At 37.1% G+C, this 23,159-nt stretch overlaps 1 protein-coding gene across 4 annotated transcripts in view; it reads left to right on the top strand.

Annotated features, from left to right (window-relative positions):
- The window catches only part of TOP2B (DNA topoisomerase II beta), a 60,269-nt gene that overhangs the window by 3,630 nt on the left and 33,480 nt on the right, over nt 1–23,159 (top strand). For all 4 annotated transcript variants that reach the window (XM_064414694.1, XM_064414700.1, XM_064414690.1 and 1 more), the window contains exons 2-8: nt 14,233–14,406; nt 15,081–15,171; nt 17,109–17,172; nt 18,398–18,543; nt 18,935–19,032; nt 20,431–20,643; nt 20,742–20,915. In XM_064414694.1, the coding sequence (XP_064270764.1) occupies nt 14,233–14,406; nt 15,081–15,171; nt 17,109–17,172; nt 18,398–18,543; nt 18,935–19,032; nt 20,431–20,643; nt 20,742–20,915 (960 nt within the window). The remainder of the gene's footprint in view (nt 1–14,232; nt 14,407–15,080; nt 15,172–17,108; nt 17,173–18,397; nt 18,544–18,934; nt 19,033–20,430; nt 20,644–20,741; nt 20,916–23,159) is intronic.

Here is a 23,159-nt window from a genome sequence, read left to right as displayed (position 1 = left end):
ACTTCCACTTCCCTGTCCTTGGTGAAAGGGGCAGGTTTTGACTCTAGGAAATGTTAGCTTAAAGTGAATATATGCTGAGTGTTCATGTGACTTCTCTTTTAAAAAATGTCATTAATATCTGCTCTTTAGATGAAATGGAGTGGAAATAATATATATTATTAGTAGGTGGAAATATTGCGTAATTTCGGGTTATACTTGTTTGAATAAATATAGTAGTTGTATATTGGTAAATGAAAAGAACCAGCCTTTCAAATAATTTAAATTCAGATATAAGCATCTTTCAGAAGATTCAGAGTTTACCTTAAAATTAAGGTAATTTTAACTTAATACTATATTTTTTTAAAAATATGAAGAGTTAATGTAATTGATAGATAGTAGGATCGATATATTTTTTTTAAAAGCACCAACAAATAAAGCCCACTCTAGTCCTATTAAAGGGACTTCTTCTATTGTTTCATTTGAAATCAAATATGTTTAACTTAATAAAGGGATGACTTCCAGTTTGATTTGGCTTTTAATATGTTCTGAGAGGATTAAAACAAGTGTTCCTCTTGAACAATGTCCGATAACTTCTAGTGATGTGCCATAACTCACCGGTTATGGCTTCTGCCCTGGGAGGTTTTTAACTTTAGGGGTAGGTTTTTTGCATCTGAAATCTGAACTGGATCTCTGCTGCCCCAGGGATCTGCTTTTCACTGCTACACCGAGCTCTGACCGTTCCTCCGATGTGGGAGCAGGGGCTTTAGGATGGGAGCCATGCCGGCGTTCCCTTCTTCTGCCCAGGTAGTGCTCGGAGGGAGAGTGCTGGGCTGAGACAGAGCACCAGGAGCAGCCTTGTGTCACTGCTCTGTAAGCTGGCAGGGCTCTGATAGCCTGCCTCAAGAACAAACAGTTGGCAGATATGGTCAGTAATATGAACAAATCGTAATGGAATTGTCTGCTTTCAGAAATAGGCATACTGTCCTAGAGGTGAACCAAGGGTAAATGGCCTTTTATCCTTTTTATTGCTGTTCATTACTATGCTGTTCATTTCAAAGGAGGAGTAGGTGGCTGAAGTTCCTACTCCTGAGTCCTTTAGACCTTTTTAGTTGCCTCTCCAGACCCAGGTTAGAGCTCAGAATTAACTTTCTGTTCTTTCCATTTCTTTATCTGGATCGGGCCTTCTGTTTCTCTGCTGGCTGCAGCTGGGCTAGGACACAGTTGTCACATGTGTAACACTTGTTACATGTGCTGTTAGTTGGTCTTATCTTTCCTCTGCTGCTCTGTGGTGTCTGCGGAGCAGGAGGGGCGTGGGGGAAAAGTCTTGTGTTGTTGCCAAGCCTTGTTTCAGTGCAGTTCTCTTCCTTTATATGAGTGTCTGTCTTTTGCTGTTATGACCAGAGAACTGGGAGGTTCCTTGTCCTGCGTGTCCTTACCCTCCCTCCTTTTTTCACAGTTATACGATGAAAGGAAGGTCAGACCTGAAACACTGGCCCAAATGTATCGGTATTAATATTTACTTTTGCTAAACAAAATGTGTTTTGTAGGCTTTGAGCTATACAGTTATATCCAGCAGCTGAGGGCAAGCAGCATTCCCTCCTGGTCCTGTAGTATTCCTGATTCTGCTGCCCTTAAGGAAACAGTGCTTTGAAGAGATGTCATGACTTCCCTGGGTATTCCAGCACCAGAGGGAAATGTTTGTGGTTCACTAGAGTGAGTCAGAACCAGTAGTTCTGAAGAGGGATTCCTCAGGTGTTTTGGTTTGCCTACCAGAAAAAAAGCGGTTGCTTCTTATCCTCTTCCCTCCACACCAGCATTCATTAAATATTTTGTTGTCCAATCTTCTCCTTGTCAGAGTGCTGAATAATGCAGGATCAAAGAAGTGGTAGAGGTGATATGAGGTGGAGGCTTGGTACTGGAACAGGACTGGGGCCACGTCCTGGGCAGCAGCTGAGCCAGTCCCACAGCTCAGGGCGTGCATCTGCACCCTCGGTATTCCAGGCGGGGAGAAAACCTTGTTCTGGCATAGGTGAAGGAGTGATGGATGCATAGGAGTGGGGAGCTCAATTGTAACCAAGTCTAGGAAGGGATACATATCTCAGGGTTTGGGGAGGAATTGATTTTAGAAGGTTTGTGGGCAATTGTTTCAGGTGTTCAGGGAGGGAAGGTGTACGCTCGAGCACGTGCCCTCTGTTAATGTTTGACCTGTGAGATTTGTGTGTGTGTACATTTAATTTTTAAGATGCCTGTGGCTGTATTGTGTTAGTAAGTAAGGACTTACTTTATTTGGACAGATAAAGTAACTTCTCCAAATAAAAAAAACATATAAGTAGTCTAAGATAGACAGCTTATGTCTGAAAAAATTAGTGATTAAATTTAGTGTTTCATTTGCATTCACTTTATTTATCCAGAAGTAGGTTTTTTACCTTGCATCTAAACTGCCTCGTGTGTCTACATGCAAAGGCAGTCTGCAAATGCATGTTTATGTTTAAATAATGAAAAGCAGCACATGTGATTCATAGCTGATGGATGGGAGCAATTCCATCATTGGGAGTGAGTTTTATACAAATATAATAGATTATATATAGAAAACTTAAGAATGAAAACTGTTACAGAAATTTAATTTTCATTGTTTGAAACAGTAAATTTCTTGCAAGCCACCCACAGTGAAAATATTATTCTGCATTAAGTAGGTGCTTTGAATGTTTTCAAAATCAGATTGAGGAAAAAACACACAGTTCTATATGTGTATAACTGTGTGAAGACATCTCTTGAAAATTGCAAGCTTGGAAACATAGTGGTGTCTTCTCAAGTACTTGTACTGGAACACAGGTGTTTTGGAAGAATGTATTTTTAAGGCTATTATTCCAGATTTAAAGTAAATTCTAAATCAAGGCATATAAAATATTATTGCATAACTTGGAAAATAAATACCAAAATGTGAACTATGTTTTAAGTTCTAGCGATAAAAACAAGGTGTCAAGATCAAACACCAGATATTTATTTGTGTTGCAAATATAGAAGAAAACCATTTCTCATAAGTGAAGTGATAAAACAGCTCTTAGTGATTTTTATTCAAAAGTGTTTCCTAGCTGTATTCTTCAGGTATTTCAGTGAAGAGTACTCAGAAATTTGTTGTGAAAAGCAGCAGAATATTCCTCCCTTCCTTGACAAGTGAGCATCAGACTTGCTATTTTTAAAATTTCAGTGTGATTGCAAATGCTTTTACTGTTATGAACTAAGTCCTTTTAAGTCATGTTTTGAAGTGAGTTGTTAACTTATTCTGTGATATCAGCTCATCTAGTTTCATTTAACAAAGCTATTTTAATATCCTGTCTGTCTCAATGTAATTCAAATTTACATAGAAATACAGTTTGCCACTGAAAGTAAGCTACTACTTCTATTTCTTTATTTTGTGAAAGTGATAAATCTGTGGATTTGTTACACTATGCACATCTAGCAATTTTAGTGTGTTTTTTTCAGCAAGTAAGCAAAAAGCATGTTAGCCAAGTTAGTGTAAAATCTACTTGAGCTAGAACATGTTTGAAAGGTACAGACCTAAACATCAGATCTATATTTTCCTTTGGACATAATTTAAAAAGCTACCTTAAAGGGAAAAAAAAAAAGGAAATATGAAATATGTAAAAAAGGATTAAAATGCTTAATCTACTTTTTTTTCCCCCCCCTGATTTGTGAAGTAGAATTGCAGTTGAGATATTAAACAGTCCTCCTCTCATGGATACCACATGTCTTGATTTTGGTTTTTTGCTCTTTTTTAGTGAATGAGTGGGCCTAGTTAGTCTTGGGTTTCCTATTCCTTCTTCAGACACTGGAAACTTATGAGAAGAGCAAAAGAGCAAATGTATTAAAAACTGGGCAAATGTCTACCTTAGTGAGGTGCCAAGAACTCACACCATCTTTCTCAATCTCTGAAGGAATCTTTAAGGACAGAGCAAGAAATAATATTTTCTTGTCATGACAAAATACAGAAACCATAAGATAGCACTGAAAAGTTATTTTCCTATAAATCAAAAGAAGCTGAGATAAAGTAGAGGGAAAAAAATAAAAAAAAAACCCTCTTGCAACCAGATGGCTTGATATGTAATATTTCTATAAGAACAGGTAGAATTCTGGGGTCATACCCTGAGCAGGGCATCTTTACTTATGAGAGATGGACAGTGTGGGTTCAGTGGAGATATTTCCAGCTGTGTAATCCATGGTAGCTCTGGGCTATTTGGGGTTTTTAGGGACAATAGTGTAGTAGTTTGTGAGCGTTTCAGTCCTGTGCTTATTCCCCAGTTGTGTGCTGTGATATGAAGGTACAAGAATGGCAAAGTGTCTGGGGAAAAATAACTTTGTCTCAGTCCAGCTGATACAGAGGGTTCTGCTGCCTGAAGTCATTCAGGTGTTGGTCCATGCGTCAGCACTGAGCTTTTTGTTGGCTGAGGTTGTGTTTCTTGTCATACTGTGTTTAGTGATCCTAACTTAGGGTTTTCCACCACTGTTGTGTTACAGCAGCATGATGAAAACTCTGAGGTGTCTTGTCACAGTCTTGGAGTAAAAGGGAGGCAAGCTGCTTGGAGGAGAGCAGTTGCAAGAAGTGAGGCAGTTACTCTTTTTTGGTATTAAGTAGATCCAGAAGAGGGTTTTTCTTAAAATCTCTAATAGGAGACTGTACAAGCATGTGAGAAATTGTCTGGAGGCAGAGAAAGAAGTTCCTTACTGGTATGATGGTGGAGACAGGCAGATGGTCCAGATGCTTGAGAGAAAACAAGTCTTAAGTTTGTATCATGTCAACCTGCTCTTCCTGATACTAGTTAAGCCTTTCAGAATGTGCCATGCAGGCTTTCTTCTTTGCCAGCTGAGTGATAAACATACATGTCAGGTAACAGAAAGGTGATGAAAATGCAAAACAACTTAAAAATTAATCTCAAAATATATTTGAAGTTATGAGTCTTTTATATGGTACCTTTTATGGAGAGGTTGATTCTTCTGCCTGCCAAGACACAATTCTTAAATAGCAAATTAAAGGGTAGAGTTTTGATGATCTTCAAGATTGTCAGCACTTTTAATGAACAATCCTGAAAGACTTTTCCTAATGACTTCTGTAGGAATGTTGTTGTGGGAGGATGAGTGGCTGAGGAAGAGAGGGGAGTTTTGGAACAGCATTAAGGGTTTATTGACTCATTGATGCATCTGTTTTCCTCCTTCTAAATTGCTGTCAATGTCTGGAAAACCAACCCTCTGTTCCTTTCTCATGGAATTTACTACAGGAGTGAGACTAGAATTTGTAGTATATTTATGAGGCTTATAAAACGTTTCAAGGCTTGTAAAGTCTCCAGAGGAGGAGTAGATGTTGCATAGTTGGAGCTGAGCAATTAAACTCAGGCAACTTTTTTTTTAAGGAACACTGGATTCATATTTATTTTAATATGGCAGAAAAAAATAGATTTGCAAACTAGAGAATACCAGAAAATATGACTGTGTTATCATAGGTGCTTCTAATTATAAAAAAGTAGTTTTAGTGTGGACCAATTGTCATAAGGGGTATGAATGATCAGTGTTTGGGACTGTTTTTTTTTAAAGGAAAAAGCTCATTCATTTTCATTTACATGGTGCCTTGTGTTAAGTAAATATGTTGCTATTGCTTTTCTGTGGAAGGTTCCAGGGAGGAGACTTCTAATAGTGTCTACTGATCATATTGCATTCCTTTTTAGGGCACCATGTGTATTAAAAGTATGAAAAGCCCGTGTATCACAGTCAAGGTGTTTTAGTATTTGAATGCAATGCAGACAGGCAGATAACATCAAGGTATGTTATTATAAACAAATTCTAATATACTGATAGCTGTGACATTTGTGAGAGTTTAAGAATTCGCTTCTCTTGTTCAGCAGAGGATTGCTTCCCACTGAAGAGTGCAGCTGGATCAGCAACCTCTGAATGATATTTGGGCTCTCCTCTATTGCTAATGTAGTGTGACTGGTAGTCCAGAAACCAGAAAATCTGGGTTTGGGGGGCTCTGAAGAATGAAATCTTCATGTGTGCCAGTTAACATGAGCTCAGAAACTACCCTGTGGGATTTGTTCTCTCCATGTGCTGTCTTGCAGCATGAATGTCTTGAATGTTGCCTTAGTCCTGCCCAAAGTTTTTTCTAAAGTTTGTTAACAATGAAGATAGGTCAGCAGGGAAAAAACACCTTGCAGTATGATATGGGTTCCAGCTGGCCATCGGACCAGAGCATCTGAAAAAAAATATCGCAGTGCTGATGTGATACTTGATGTACAGCCTGTATGGGTTTCAAAGATTTTGTTTTTCAGAAACCAAAATCTCAGGATGTGGCAAGTTGGGAATTGCAATTGGGAAATGGAAATGTGCTGGGAGTCTGGAATACTTTGACAGTGCTCAAACTAGTGATGCAGTAAAGCCTTAGGAAAAGGTCAAGGATGTGGGAAGCACTGAGTTATAAAGAGGTGCAGCCAGATACTGATAACCTGAAGTTCAGATATCAGAACCTCAAACTTTTTGATTTCTTGGCTAGTGGAGGGATTGTGTGTGAGCTGGTGGTGAAACAGTGGCCCAAATAGTTCTGGGCATTCTGTCATCAAATGGCTTCAGCCAGTGGTTCCAAAGACCACTGTTACCAGAATTTGTAAGAAAACAGTCTTAAGGTGTCTTAAAGTATAGCATTAATAAATGCCTTTTGTGTTAGAGTATTTTTCCCTTGTTTGTCTCTGAATTTTAGCTGGAAATGAGAGATTCTTAGAAGATTGTCTGTTACTAGATCATCCATGGATACACTTTTTGATGCTGTGTGAGCAATAAAAAATTTAGTATTGGAACAGAACTTGTCAGTGGATAAAAAATTTCAGACCAACAGAAAAATGTAGCAATAAAATTCAATTTAATTGTCATCATGCAAGTGCAGACGTTAGACACCTGCTTTTAAAGACCATAGTAAAAATCAGGATCTGAATGTATTATTGGTTGTGTAGCAGCCTGTGCCAAATAAAGCATGGCTGTTGCTGTACTAACTTAATATGACAGAAAATTAATTAATATTTAAAACAATATACATCATTTTCTGGTCAGAAGTAATTACAGTGAGCATACATATTTGCACAAAGGTGTTATTCTTCAAAAAGAATAGAGAAAGCAAATCCCTAAATTTTTACTTAAATCTTGTATGCCTCTGTGTTGTGTATTAATAATCCTAAAATAAAAATGATGCTACTTTTATGGTGTTTAGGTATTTACTAGGAAGATGAAGCTCTATAATTCCAAGAGTGTAATTCCATCATGCAGCTAAGCAATCTAGCAATACTTGTTGAAAAGTGTGTGGTTTTTGGTTTTTTTAGCCATACCCTCCTAGCTGTATGTTTATGTTCTTGTCCTTACAACACTAACTTGTCTGATTCTCTAGCAAGCTTGTTCAGAAAAGTGAGCTGGCAGACAACTGGCTGCTTCTGGTTGATAAAGAACGAGGAAAAGCTCTGTTTGCTCCCTGAACCTGATTGGGAGGTGGATTTGATTGCACTATAAGGAATGGAGGAGGGAAGAAAGAAGGAATTTCGCCCTTTTGGCTGCAATGAATAGTTTTGGTTTTCTCTAACAGAGCAATCTGACCATTCTGAACTATTCCATAGATGGCTCATCGTCACAAACTCTATATAATGTGATGCTTTCAGAGTCCAGAGCAAAGTGTCAGATATCAGGGGATTAAAAAAAATAAATTAGGAATTTAAAATGAACAGATGGATTAGTCTCACTGGTGAGACTAGTTCTGGGTGAATTTTCTGGGAACTCCTTTCCATGATCCGCTTTGGGAAGGTTGTGATAGAGAGATTTAGTTCATGTTACTAATGGTATGTGACAATCTATGGAAGTTTGCTGTGGTAAAAAGGAACTGTTACTTTTGTGTGTTTTCGTCTTGGCAGGAGAGCCCAACCATTTGTTAAACACAGCAGGAGAGTGGTTTATTTTGAAACTCCCTCCAGTTTTTGTTTGCATGGTGGGAGGTATTCTCAGCCAGAGTTTTCTTTGGGAAGATTGCAAAATGTTTAGGTAAAATTGTGTTCTTTGTCAATTTTTCTAGGACAAGAAGAGGCCATTATGATCCAGTATGGCACAGTACAGTCAAGAGCATGTTATCTATAGAATTCCCTTGTAATTATCAGAAGGCACCTATATACTTTTTTTTTTTTTTTGTAGTTACAGCATATCTCCCTCAGAAGAGGTAGTTTTGTTTTGAACTGTAATCTGGATTTCATTACTTAATTAACCTCCCAAGGTTTTACAGCTTAATTACACTCAAAATTTACTGTCTTGTCCCACTAAATGTGCTTATCCTACACTTTATTTAAGGAAATGTAGGACACATGGCATATACTTTTCTAAATTGTTATGTCCCAGGGCTGCATTTGCCTATTCAGGAGTATGTATCAGGAGTATTCATTATATGGAGTAGTTTTATGAGTTTAAGGCAGAAAAGACAAAGCCAAAGGGACGGAAACTTCTTGTTCACCTACATGTTCTCTTCTAGTCTCATTATGCTAGTCTGCCAATGTAGAAAATGAGCCCTTTTCTTGCCACCTAATAAGAGTAAGAAGGAATGGGCAGACTGAAGAAAAATGGTTTGTTAGTGTTGTATGGAGGTGTTTTGCAGTGGAGGAGACTATGACACTGACCAATACAAAATTAAGTTTGTGTAAGTGGGGAGAGACATTAGTATTAAACATTTTTCAGGTTTTTCAACTTTCTATGATATGGAATTAATCTACTTAAGTAAGAGTAAAGCCTTCACTTAAAGTAAGCTGTCAAATCAAGGATGTATATTCCAGCTATGGCAAGACTGAAACTGATGATGAAACCTGCCTTCTTTGTTGTAGCTTTATATGTTATTGTGTCTTTAGATAGGAATAGCTTTTCCCTGGTGCTGCCAAACTCTCTAGATGACGTGTGCATTAAGATTTAGCTGTATTAAGTACAGCTGTTTGCAGCATAAGTAACTAAACTCAGCACGGTGGCTCAAAACACAAAGAAAGATGGCATGACCTGGTTTTCATTACAAAAAGGCAATAAAAATCTCTAACTTAGTATGGATTTCATACGTGCCTTTTTATGCACAGAAATGTCAATGGGTGAGAATATAACATGGAGAAAAAAAAGGCAAAATGTGAAGAAAGAAGATGCCAAAGTGAAATATGTGAGTTCATGGGTTGAGAGTAGACAGTAAAAGCCTTGTTACCAAACTGTTGTCTATCAGCAGCTACTTGGCTTCTACCTGTGGAGATCACCAAAGGAAAGAATGACTGCAGCTTTCACACAGTACTAGATAAATTCATGGCAAAAACATCTTCAAAAGGGAAGCTCTGCAGACTTTCAGTCATCCTGGGGAAAGCAGTTGCCACGATAAGACCTGGTTGTGGCAGCATGCACAACAGTCGTGATGTGGTAACCTGTGCAGCAATTGCTGTCACCTGAGAATTGGGGTTTTTCTGTCCAGTTGTCACTATGCTGTGTTTAAGAGCATGTAGGAAGCTGGCACCATCAGAAGTCACTGTATAAAGCTTGACTGCATGTCTTTGAAAGAGGTTGAACAATAGGTTGTAGCTTTCCAAACTACTTAAACATGGTCATCTTGCTGACTTACCCATATTTGTGTATTTGTCACCAATCTGGAGGGTTAGAAACTCCACAAGATTAGTAAGAATTTGTAAAGTCTTGAATCTCACAAGAGCGTTGGGAAAGTCACACACTGTGTCTTAAAAATAATAATTAAAAAAAAATTTGCAACATTAAAATTGTAAAGCAGACCTTGAACATTGGGTAACCTGTAAACAAACAAGCAAAAAGCAGTCTCACTGTGAAGCAGAAGACTTAAGCCCTTTGTGACACTTGGTTAATTCTCTTTAGGGGTTTTCTCATGAAACAACAGCTGATGCTGTTTTGAGAAGTGTTATTGAAGCTTTAACAATATGAAGATCTTTCATACAGGACAGAATACAAAAGGCATTCTTGAGTCAGTTCCAAAATACACAGCAGAGATTGTCAGTTAAACAGCACTGTGGTTAAGTGCTTGCCCAGTTTAAAACCAAAAAAAAAAGAAAAGTGAGGGAGGACTTTCCTGTTGCATTTATTTGTATTTTTAGTAGAAATTCAGAAGTTGAAAACACTTAGATTTTATTTTGGTTTTTTTTTAATCAAGGAACACAAAATATAAAGACTGTGGAGGATATTTGTGTCCATAGCTCTCTATCCTGTGTTTGGTGATGAAGATTCTCTCTTTTTTGGAGTGAGTTCTAAGCATCAATTGAACTCTAAAAATGTCCATTTGAGATGGAGATAAAGATATTCAGAATTGGTTTTCTGGGTACAGCACAGCCCAAAATGCTTGGCCTGGGAAACTGCAGTTCTGGACTTCTGATCCTTGCATACCTGCATAATTATATTCATTTGTAGAGTTGAATACTTTTGGGCTTTTGCTTTTCTGCTTGTGTTTCAATAGCGTGTTAAATAAATTCTGAATGTTAATAACACGAGGGGTTTTTTGCATGCAGAATATCTGTGATTCTTGGAGTATTGTATGAATAAAATCATACAATCATGAATAAAATCTGTCCTTCTCTATGACAATGAAATGAACATTTATGTGGCATACTTTGTGATGTCTTAATAAAAACTAGAGCATTAAAGTTCTTTAAGACTACTTTTTTCCTTTTTTTTTTTAAATCATTGAGCAGAAAGAAAATATGTTATGCTGTTCCTTTGTGTATTTTTTTCCCTTTTTAAATCATACGTTATCGTGTTCTAGTGAGTGTGTTATAAACAATACTGGACATAGTGTCCCAAGGAGTGCAGTAGCCGAGGATCCTTACTAGTGCTGGCCTACAACAAACCTCAAGTGTCCCCAGGAAGGGACACTTCTGCAGGGCTAGCTCTTTTTGGGCAGTAGAGTTGGTTTTGCTGTGACCTCCCTTGTTTGTCAGCATGACAACAATTTGGAAGTGTAATCTCAACAGAAGATATAGTTTTGATACACTACATTTATTACTGATAAATTGGAAAGTATGAACTCCTCTAAGTTGTTAGTAAAACTTTTGTTGGAAAACAGAAATGCATTTCCTAGCATTGCATTAAAGGCAATAGCTTGTAGAAATCCCTTCCCAATACTCTATTCTGTAATAATTTTTCCCAATCTAGAGCTACTCGGTCACAATCAAATGGACTTCTGCTAATCATCTGACTCTTACTCTGCTTGTCCCATAGCATTTTTGCTATTGGAGGTAGGAAAACTGTAGCCTAATTTTTTAGGCTAAAGTTTAAGTTCTCACTTTGTGTTAATGTGTTTGCCAAGTTGTGATGCATGGTTAGATCACAGTCCCAGTCCTCACACTGGATGAGTAGAAGCATTTTGGAGAACTGTCTCAGAGCAGTCCTGAGAATATAATAGTTATATACATGTCAGCTGAAGGACTGTCATGTGGTAACTGCCTGGCACAACCTTCCCTGACTGTAAAAACTTCTTATGGCCTAAGACTTGGGAGCAAATTGAACAGTTCTGTTTGAACTAGATTTTAATGGTCTTTGCACCCGGAATTCTGTTGCATTCTATATCAATTGCATCTCCTCTCTTCCTTTTTTTCCAACACTTATTTAATCTGAGAAATATTATGTTATTTTCCTGCTAGTCACTGGTCCCTTCAGAACACATGAACATAGTAAAACAGTGTTAGCAGACCTGTGGGACCAGTAAGTGAGCTAAGGGTAATGCCTATGAGATATGATGTCAAAGATGGTAATAAAATAACAAATATTTATATACATATACAGTGAAACTCATTGAAAGCCTGGACATCATTCACAGAACTACTTCAATGAAAAAAAAATTGCATTGCAACTATTGGCAATGCTTCTGTAGTAACAATTCTTATTCTTCCTCTTCCAGCTATCATTTTAATGCATCTGTTTGCAGATTTGCAGTTCCTTTTCTGCTTGCTTAGTTGATCCATAGCTAATATTTTTAGGGTGATGGTGTCAGGGTTATCACAGTTTACAACCAAATAACTGTGAAGGCTAAATTAAGTTGGATACCAAAGCCCTCTGATCACCCATGTGATTTTGCAACTGCCCTGTTTGGCAGAAAATGAGATAGACTCCAGAAGAATAGTGATGAGAGCTAGTGTTGTGGTTCCAACTCTGCTGCGTGCAATCCTGTGCCAGATTGTGAGGTTCCCTGGGTTCTTTCCCCTTTTCCTCTGGATGCTGTCAGATACAGGAGTAGCTAATAGAGAATTTTGTTCTAATTTGGCATGTTCAGGTTCACTCCTGGCCAAATAACTGGTTGTTGTCATCACTGGGGCACACAGCCTGCCTCTCTCAAAGTTCTGGAAGTGTGCTTCCTAGAATTTCCATAAATAAACCAGAAAAATGTGATCTCTAAATCTGGAGGAGAAAGGTAATTTCCCGTGTTATGAATAGAAAGAAATGCTTTATTCTTGTGCTGGCCAGGCTGGGAGGGGGAGGTGTAGAGGCATCATAGCCTGAGTACTAGAAGCTGGAGAAGATAAATGAGATTAATATGTGGAGAATTGTGTGCTGTAGATTGGTGTTTGGTCTTTTTGATTCTGCTGAAGTTGATGGTGTGAGTTCAGTATCCTCTGCTCCTTTTTTCCTATGGATTTATGTGCTTTCTTGCCCTTTGCTTTCAGTGCTTACTGAGGCTGCAGCAAAAGCTAGAGTGAAGGAGGAGTGATTGCACTTCCTTTTGGCCACAAAATTTGCAGGATGACTGGTTAATTGAAGGTTGGAGTTTAGCCTGTATTTACTTTATATAGACACATGCTGGAAACAGCTAAATGAAAGGGAGAAAATTTGCCTGAGTGGCAAGTGGATTTTGCCCTCATTATTTGTCTGGTGATGGTTTATACTGGTCATGTAACACCTGCTTCAGAGTTGATAAAGCCCCTCTGAGAGAAGGGGGCAATTTCAGGTACTGGGTGGGTGGGTGGGGACAGAATTTCTTATATCTTCCTAAGCCAGGCAAATAAATCATGTGAGTTAAAGTTACATTTACTGGAATTTTTAAGATAATTCAGATAATTTCAGTTTATGGATAGGAATGCATACTGTAAAACGTCATTACTAGTCTCTTTGTATGTATGCTTTTACTGTCCCAGAAGAGGGCCTGTCTGTATTTGGTTGTTCTGAGATTAACCTTTTTTATGTGGTTTTCATTCAATGGCAAGGAGGTATCTATCAGGATAAATTGCTGAAAGTCCACCAGATCTCTTTATCTCACCTTCCTCCCCATCCCAAAGTGAGTTAGTTTACCATAAAACTGTTCTTCAAGGTATTTTTCATAAAATTCAGACAGATTAGGCATGAATTCTGTTTAAATTCCAACATTAGCCTATGTGATTCTCTCTTCTTTCAGTCCTTGGCTTATTTAATAGAACCACAGAATGACTTGGGTTAAAAGGGACCTTAAAGGTCATCGAGTTTCAACCCTGCTGCTGTGGGCAGGGACACCTCCCACTAGACCAGGTTGCTCAAAATTCCATCCAACCTGGCCTTGGACACTCCCGGGGTTGGGGCATCCACAGCCCCTCTGAGAAACCTGTTCTAGTGCCTCGCCAGCCTCACAGTAAAGAATGTCTTCCTAATGTATAATCTAAACCTACTCTTTCAGTTTGAAGCTATTTCCCCTTGTCATTCCTCTGTATGCTCCTGTAAATAGTGTCTCTCCTTTCATCATAAAGCATTCTGGGATTGTATCAGGTTTGATCACTACAGTAGAAAATGTAAATTACAGTAATTGGGAAGCCAGTAGGAGAGGCATTGTAGTGTTTCTTAAGTCCTGCTGAATTAATTGTCCAGACTATAATGTATAAAAGTGCAGTATTGCTGTTACTGTTTGGAGCAGTATTCAGTGGTTTGGATTCAAATGCTTATACTCAAAATAGATGTTATAAATACTTAACCTGAAGAAATGGGTGCCTTTTGTGCTGTTGTTTCCCTATTTTGGTTTATTGTGCTTAGTAAATTGCTGAAGTTTGAATATGCAACAATTTGTTAAGGATCTGTCATGTAATCTGTTGATTTTTCTCTGTTGCTTTATCTTAATACATCTGAAAACTTAACATTTAAATTGCATGACAGGTTTTGATTGTAATTGAGATCTCTGTCAGATTTTGTTTGTATCTCAAGAGTGACAGACTGAATGAGGTTGATTGTTGGTTTGGTTTGGTTTTTTAGACATTATTTGATAATCAGATGAATGCTTCAAAAAAGGAAGACTCGGAAAGCATTAATAAAAATGACACTTCAAAGAAGATGTCTGTTGAGAGAGTTTATCAGAAAAAGACTCAGCTTGAGCACATCCTCCTCCGTCCAGATACCTACATTGGGTCAGTTGAACCCTTAACTCAGGTAAGTGTCACTAAATTTACAGTCTTTGTGGGTTTTGTTGTTTTAATGAGGAAATGTCTATTCTGGTTATTAAATAGATGCATCTCTGTTTTTTGTCACTTTTCTGAATTAGAAGGTCAAAAAACTGTGGTCTTGTTTATGTATGCGTGTGTAGGGAGGGGGATAAAACCTGCTTTAAGGCTTGGTTCATCTGAAAAGATACAAACAAAAAATACTGAAATCCAGTCAAAATACAAACAGCTGTGTGTGTAAACAGACAGCTGTGTGTGTATAGGTCTGTGCTCACAAACGTGCCTATGTGCACGCACATGTTTATGCATATTTGTAAGTAGCATTTATACTAGATGCAAAAATGCTTTGGTCTCTTGGTTTAGGTAGAGAGCAGAGAATTTAAGCCTCCTGCTGGCACTTTCTTCAGTTGTTTCTGTGAAGTTGTAAATTGCTTTGAACTTCACTGTCTGTGCTGTCGGGAGTTCCCTGCCAAGCAGAAAATAATGGATTTTCATTATAGAATTCTTTGTGGATACAGCTGTAACTTCTTCAGACTTCTGCTTTTGTCTTGTATGGCTGCAGTAATCAGACTGTAAGAGGAAAGTTCCTGATGGAAATAAATCTTAGAGAATTATAGAGTGGTTTACCAAGACAGTAAATACTTTTATTTTGTTTCCATGTAGTTAATGTGGGTTTATGATGAAGATGTAGGAATGAATTGCAGAGAAGTTACCTTTGTTCCAGGCTTGTACAAGATCTTTGATGAAATTCTTGGTAAGTAGTTTTAACAATAATTCTGCCTTAGCATTGTGGAGTACAAGCTTTTCTGAGTGCTCTCAAAGTACATCAACTTGGATCTAAGTTAAAATCCCAGACTTGAGTCCTGCTGAACTATAGGGCATAAAAATTAAGTGCATTCTAGAACTATAGAAGAGTTTAAAAGGGAATAATTTTCAGCTGAACTTGTAAGAAAAAGTAAATATTTGTTACTGAATATCCAAACTAGATCATTCTTTATGATCAGTATTGTTACAAGATTTTTAATCTGTGAAGTGTTTTTGGGGCTGCAATTAAAAGTGACATTTGAAAGAAGATTATTCCTCTGAAAGAATGCAACTCTAAGTTGTCTGAGTGTTCACTTAGATCATCCTTTCATCAGTCATTAAAACTTCCTCCTTCTGTATGCAGGGATAGTGGTGGTAGTTTTTATGGATCATTTCTAGATTTCATACAGTTTTAAAATACTTAAATTAAAAAGCACTATGAAAAAAAAAAATTATTTTTAGAAAATTTTGTCAAAATTCTCTGAGTTACCTTGACTTACTGGTTGATGGTATTCTGGTGGTGACAGGCACACACTAATCAGCAGTAGAGATATGAAATATATGAATACTGTCCTGTCTTCTGAACTGATATTTTGGCCTAATTGACTTGAAATCTTGGACCTATCAGATTTTACGAAGTTCTGTTTAAATGATTGGTAGGATTACCTCATAAATTACTTAATTTATGGTATACTGAGGTCAGTTTTGTTGTGACCTTCATTAGGTTCACAACTTTTCCACATCTCTGAAATTGCTTTATGGCATTGCTGTCTTTGAGGTGATGTATCTTGACCAGATAGAAAATTATGCTTAGTATATTTTAATAATATTTTACACCTATTACTTAATTTGATAAACATGGGAATGAAAACCTTTAATCACTTCTGTTTTGAGTGCTGCCTCATAGATCTAAGTTTTTTGGCTTTTTATGTTAGAGAGACCACTTCCATATTTTCCCATTCAGAAGGAAGATCAGTATTCTGTCATTATTGTAGTACTTCACGGCTTATTGCTGCTTTATGAAGCACTGATAAGTGCTCCAGAGAGTGGGGTTTGAGAGCTAAGGGACAGTGGAGTAACATTGTGAAAATGGGGCATTTTAGCTATGCATGCTTTTGAATGAAGCTGCATGATTTTAGCAAAAGCACCTTGAAATATCTGCTGTTATACTGAGGTCCTTGTCAGCTGTTAAGATACTGCACTTCAGTGTTTTGGGGTTTACCTTTATCCATTTCATGGATCATGATCATGACAGAAACTGAAAATGACTGTCATGTGTTCTCGTGTTTAGTGGCCACAGTGACATTTCTATTTCCTGTAGTTCATATACATGGCAGTGCAGTTTAATTAAATCATGATCAGATGTTCATTTCCAGCTATCCTAGTTTTGATCCTAAACTATGTAGGCTGTTAGTTACAAGTCTTGCAGCCTCTTTAGAGAGAACTTCTGCTGCAGTCAAAACACTCCTTAATGAAAGTGACTTTTTTGGTGGGTGTCCATGTGTAAACTGGTCTGGTGATGCATATAAGTTTCTGGGGTTTTTCATGTACATGCTGCAATGAATATCCAAACAAGAGAAGAATGAAGTGCTCAGTATGTTAAGAACAGTTATGAGCTCACAAAATACACTTCTATATTTATTTATGAGATAGTCTAACTGCTAGAAATAGAATCAGTAATTATAAGAAGGTTGAAAAATATCTTCTTGTAGACAGTTATATTTATAGACTCCAGTGCTAAGATACAAAATATATACAAAGACCTTGCAGACTAAGAAATACCTGGACTGTTGTAACTGGTGGTGGAATATGTATGAAATCAGTTTTACAGACCAAGAGATTCATAATTGCCTATGAAGTGTTAATTTGTGCTTCTTTGTTTCATAGTAAATGCTGCTGACAATAAGCAGAGGGACAAGAATATGACTTGTATTAAAATATCCATTGATCCGTAAGTAAAAGCATGTTTTCATTTGCTTTCCCTGCCAGTGCTATTGCAGTTTAGATTTGTACAAATGATTTTACTAATGAAATTTAATTTCTTGAAAGCAGAATATTTTTGTAATTGTTTCCATTAGCTTCATATGTTAAGATGAAGAGGTGAATTAAAAGTGGTTATCATTAAGTGCTACCATTCTGAATTTGTAATAATTGCTTTCCTTAACCATTTTTTAAGGTTTGAATGAAATTTAAAACCAGGGGTTGATAAAATTTATGATAAATTTAAATTGGCAGTGCATAGCTATAGCCAGTCAGGCTCTTTACAGATCTAAAATACCAGCTCTGAGGTTTTGTAACACAGTTTTGTCCCTCTTGAACTTCTGTGTTAACTCCTTTAGCATTAGGAGAAGACTGTTTGAATTAGGCATCTATATCGCACTGAAACTTCATATTGCAAACACATCATTACCATGTTTTTTGAAACTGAATACCTGAAGAGATAATTTCTGGTGAGAAGTACTGTATTTAAATGGATGCTGATTGAGTTCCTTTAGTAGTACTTTTTCACTGACCTTTAACTGACTAATAAATTATTTAGAAAGCTAGTTTTCAGACCTAACCTTTAGGGTAAATATGCTGAGAAGCAATTTTTCTACTTCCATCATGGAGTGGGAGGGAAATTGTAAATGTGTAAATTTGCCTGACCTGTCCTGATTTTGAACTCTCTAATATTCAAAAATTAAAATCCTGTGTAAGAGCTAAAAATGTTAATGATGCCAGATATTGATGGATTTTGGCACTGATACATAAAATAAGTCACAATATTTGTCATAGCTCAGAAATAACACTTTTAAACAGATGATAACTTATCTGGATGGACTTCAATGAAACCTTAAAAGCTACATCTCTAACCTGAGTTTAATTCTGTCACTGTCAGGATCCTGTTGCAGTTCATGTTGACAGTGAAAGCTCTTCAGACAGATTTTTGGGGGTTATTGTTATATGAAATACTGTCATGCATGGACAATTAAGCTCCTTCTTCCAAGACATCTAATAAGCAAAAATAACTGGAGTTTTTTGTAACTAAAATCATTAGAGCTCTAAGTAAATGTTGTAAGAATATGGTCTTTTGCTATATTTTTATGTAGTTATTTTATTTACTGTGTTTAAACAGGTATGCAGAAGTCTGTTTTCAAGATTGCATTCATTTGCTTAATGTCTTCACTATTTTCTAGGGAATCAAACATCATCAGCATATGGAATAATGGAAAGGGGATACCAGTTGTGGAACACAAAGTAGAAAAAGTATACGTACCTGCTTTAATCTTTGGGCAGCTACTAACGTCCAGCAACTATGATGATGATGAGAAAAAAGTTACAGGCAAGGCCATTTAATGTGCTTTGTTTTGTTCACTTAAGCCATGGTGTGACTCTTCAGTATGCTTCTCCTTCTTAATTTTTCTCTTTCTTTTCTGTTTCATAACAGGTGATTACTCAGTCACCATTACTATAGCTCTTAGAGTGAAAAGACTTAAAGGAAATATCTTACTTTTCCTCTTTTAATATCAGTGTTTACAGAGACCTTTACATTTACATCTCTAACGTCAGTACTCATTACTGAGTACCAAACAACATACTTTTATATTTTATGTGTAATTTATATGAGTATTTAAAAACTTCTGCTCCTGAAATGCAGGGAAAAATAAATTCGATAAATTAGGTTTATTATCCTAAATTTAAGCTGACCCTAATTTACTATATTTTTTTTTCAGGTGGACGCAATGGCTATGGTGCAAAACTTTGTAACATATTTAGTACAAAGTTTACAGTTGAAACTGCTTGCAAGGAGTACAAACACAGCTTTAAGCAGGTATAGAAATGTTCAAAGCTTCTGTCCTTTTTTTTTGTGCTGTAGTTACAGGTCTAAAATCTAACACGTATATTTCAGGATTGTTAACAAAATGGATAATTCCTCATTCAGAGGGATGTGTAGAATTTACAGGCTGCGTTAGTTCAGTTGGTAAAAAATGATATTTATGTAGGTTAGGCTTTTTGGGTAAAATAATACTTTCTTTGGACTGTTTGGTGACTAAAATCTCCCAGATATCTGTTAAAACTAAAGTATATTCATGTACCTATGAAAAGGAATATAGTCAGTTGAAACATTTTGAAATTGCTGTTGTATAATTTGTCAAAAACATCTTTCTACTTAGCTATGCAAACATGGAAACAATTATCCGTGTAATTTTTTATGGTGTTAAAAACAGATTTTTCAGTTTTTATGTCATGAATTTAACTAGCCCCATGGACTTAAGTGCAAATCCCTCACTTGAACCCAATGCTCATTGTTAGTACACAGACCAAGACTATGATCAGGTCTACTGTATTTAGCTTTGAAATGGTCACCTTTCTTAAAGTTTAAAGTATTTTGGCAAAGTATTAGATACCAAAGTTCCTTGGCTTTGCAGTCCTTCCCAGTTGGGGGCTTTCTTCTCTTACTTTGTGGACAATTAATTAATTTCTGGTCATGCTTTCATATCAATACATAAATAATACACTTAATCTCTTATGCCTGTCTCTTAAAAAATGTAATATTTTATGCTGACTGCCAAAGGGCAAATTAATATTGGTTCAAGTGTACTTTTTGAAGATGACTAAATGCTTTATGGCTTGAAGTGCTACATGTGCAGTATTTTCAAAAATGGTGAAAATTTATTAGAACTGAACTTCGATATATGCTGTGAGCAGATGTTCTGCTTGATCATGCAGATGTGCCCATGTTCTTAAATAGGGAATGATACAAGACTCCTGAGTCAAATCTGAGCACCTTGGGTTTGTTTTTTTTGGCACACTGCACAGCCACCAAGATGCTGTCTTGGAGATTACTGAGTCTCTGCACAGGGGCTAAAAAGCCTCTCTGTAGAGGTGTGTAGTAGATTGAAAGTGTTAAATGGATGGGTAACAGGGATGGTAATCCCAGCTCACTTGTTTCTAATTTAGTAAATTCTGTGGGAGGCTCCATTTGCATTAGAATCATGTCCATCCAACCTGCATGTTTCCAGAAACCACAAATAGGCTGTCACCTATGCTTGTGCTTACCTTTGTAAATCAATTAACTTTGTGTAGTGTTTTACCAGAGGAAGTTTCTAAAGGAAGTTTGTGAGCTTTTTCTTGTGTAACTCTTGCAATCCCATCATAGCTAGAAAATGGAATAAAGGAGGAGGATAATGTGTTGCAAACTAACATCTAAAATGTTTTGTTCCCAAAGACTTGGATGAACAACATGATGAAGACCTCTGAACCCAAGATTAAACATTTTGAAGGTGATGACTACACATGCATTACATTCCAGCCAGATCTGTCTAAATTTAAAATGGAAAAGCTTGATAAGGATATTGTGGCCCTGATGACAAGACGAGCATATGATTTGGCTGGGTCGTGCAAAGGAGTCAAAGTCATGTTGAATGGGAAGAAACTACCTGTAAGAACCTCACTTGTTGTTCCTGAGTGTAACATGTTGATCTTGAGTGCACTGAGTATTTGGTGCAGAGGGTAGTGACTGTTACCTGTTACTTGTAGGTAAATGGATTTCGCAGCTACGTAGATCTTTACGTTAAGGACAAGCTGGACGAAACTGGAGTCGCGCTCAAAGTCATCCACGAAGTCGTGAATGAGCGATGGGATGTGTGCCTCACTCTGAGTGAGAAAGGGTTCCAGCAGATCAGCTTTGTAAATAGTATAGCTACCACAAAGGTGAGTGGTTCGATCAAATGGTACAAAATGGAAATGATAAAATGCGTGCTGAGGCTATGCCCAGTCAGGTGTTTGATAAAACAGTGAGTCTGGGTTGCTATAAATAAATAGGTGAGCTAATCCACTGCATGAGAGGAGCTGGCAGAGCAATTGGATGCAATCAAAATACATTCATAGCAGTATTTCTACATAAGCACTAGTTTTGAAAATGCTAGTAATCATTATTGGTGATACTGATGTCTTTTGTGAGCATACATGGTGTTGAAGAATATGGAGCTAATTTATTTCTTCCTCCTAAACACATTGTAATAAGATAATTCTGAAAGTAAGGTTAAAAAGTGTACAAATGCCTTTAAAGCTACCAGCAGCAAGTTTTGGAGGACAAAAATGGCTTTTGGTGTCCTTGAGAAATGACTGTCCATGTATTGCTTTATGATGGAAAAAATTGCCCTGAAGTTGTTGAGATTAATTTTCTTTTATTTGTGTATCTTTGTAAGGATACCTAGGTTTTCTTTGCAACTATAGTAGTAGTGATATAATAACAAAGATCTTAAGTTATGCTAAAGCAGCAATGTGCTCAGCATACTGAATAAAGTACAGCTTGGTGCTTCTCAGTTTGTGGGGATAGTCAGGCAGGAAGGGGATTACATGAAATCAACCAGCATAACTCTTATTTGTGTCCTTTTGGCATGAACCACATTTAGGGATCTGTGATCCACCATGGTGAAAAAAAAGCCTTTGTCACTTTTGCCCTTCACAAATTGCACTGGATGAGTGACCTAACAACTAGGCAGTGAAGTTGTTAGCTCTTATTAAACAGTCTAGTTATTAGAGGTAGCAGATCTAGCAAGCTGGATTTAACAAGACTAGAACAAGCAATCCTAGTAACTGGTGGGACTGTGTCCAGAGAATCTTAACTGTGAGCTTTCCAAAAGATGGGAAGGATAAGAATTGTTAATCAGGCTTTTTGAAACCTCTTCTTGCTCAGATCTCTATTGAAAGAGTCAGAAGAAAATTCTAATGGTAGCACAAATGGTTCATAAACACCAGTGGGTGCACTTAGTCTAGCAGGTGCCCAGGAATGTCAGTGTTAATCTTGGTGGTAGGTGATGTGTAGCCTGTGTTTGGTGGGACATAATTTTTATTACATAACTTCTTTTCAGTCAGTCTCAGTGTGGCTAAATGAATGTTCTGTGGTAACAGGGCAAGTTTATTTCATTGTAGAATATTTACTTTCTAAGCGTGCATTGCAGTTAAAAACTTGGTCAAAACTAGGGCTGACAAATCAGGTAGTTGGAGGGTTACAGCTTTGTTATAGTTCAGGCCTCTTTGTGCAACATACAGAAGAAAACATGATCCTAAAGATGTGTACAATACTTTTATGAAGAAACTGGCAATGTAGAGAAACTTCATTATGGCTGATACCAAGCTAAAAAAAAATTGTTTGAAAATACTGAATACTTCCTGATTCCTAAGTAAAATAAATTGCATACACTTACTCTGAAGATTTTGGATTTTACTCTTCTGGATCCATCCTCACCATCATGCAGTTACACATACATTGTTATTATATATCCTTTTGAAATATGCTTAGGAAATAGGTCTGTGTATTCTTCAAAAGTAAGTGTTATAATTTCTAGTTTTCCCCACTCTCTCAATCCATGCTTTGTGTGTATTACTGGGTGTGGGATGTTTGGGCAGTGAACCCCCTCACCAGCAATTGTTGAGCAGCTACCCACTGATGGGACATAATGGGTAGTAATAAACTTGCTATAAATTCCAAGTACGTTTCTTTTAGGCTGCTGATGTGGTGTTTTTTGAGGGGTGTTTAGGAGGTCAGGCTGTATGTTGAGGTACAACTCCCTTGCTTAGTTCTTGTAAATTGGTTACCTTTTTCAGCTCCCCATTCAATCACAGTTTTGCCATAGTAGACCACCACAAAATTCAACTTCAGGCTCTGATACAGCACTTGAAAGAATTTGTTTGTAGCTATTAACAGATATCAGTTGTACAGATAACCTTCAGTGAGACTTGAACACTGATTAAACATGGTCTTCTTAAGTTCTAAATTTCAAATAGTAGCTGTGGTAGAAATTGTAGAAACACGATTAACACAGCAATTTAATGCTATGTATATGCTTTAATATGGTGGCACTGCTAACTGTAATACTACCAGTCATTTTAGCACAAGTGTTCAGCCAATACATTTGCAGTGTCAGAAGATGGACTTGCATGGAGAGACAA

The sequence above is a fragment of the Passer domesticus genome, chromosome 1 (genome assembly GCF_036417665.1).
Source record: "Passer domesticus isolate bPasDom1 chromosome 1, bPasDom1.hap1, whole genome shotgun sequence".
Lineage (NCBI taxonomy): Eukaryota > Metazoa > Chordata > Aves > Passeriformes > Passeridae > Passer > Passer domesticus.
Note: the sequence above shows the minus strand (reverse complement) of the source record. Positions and strands in the feature narration are given on the sequence as shown.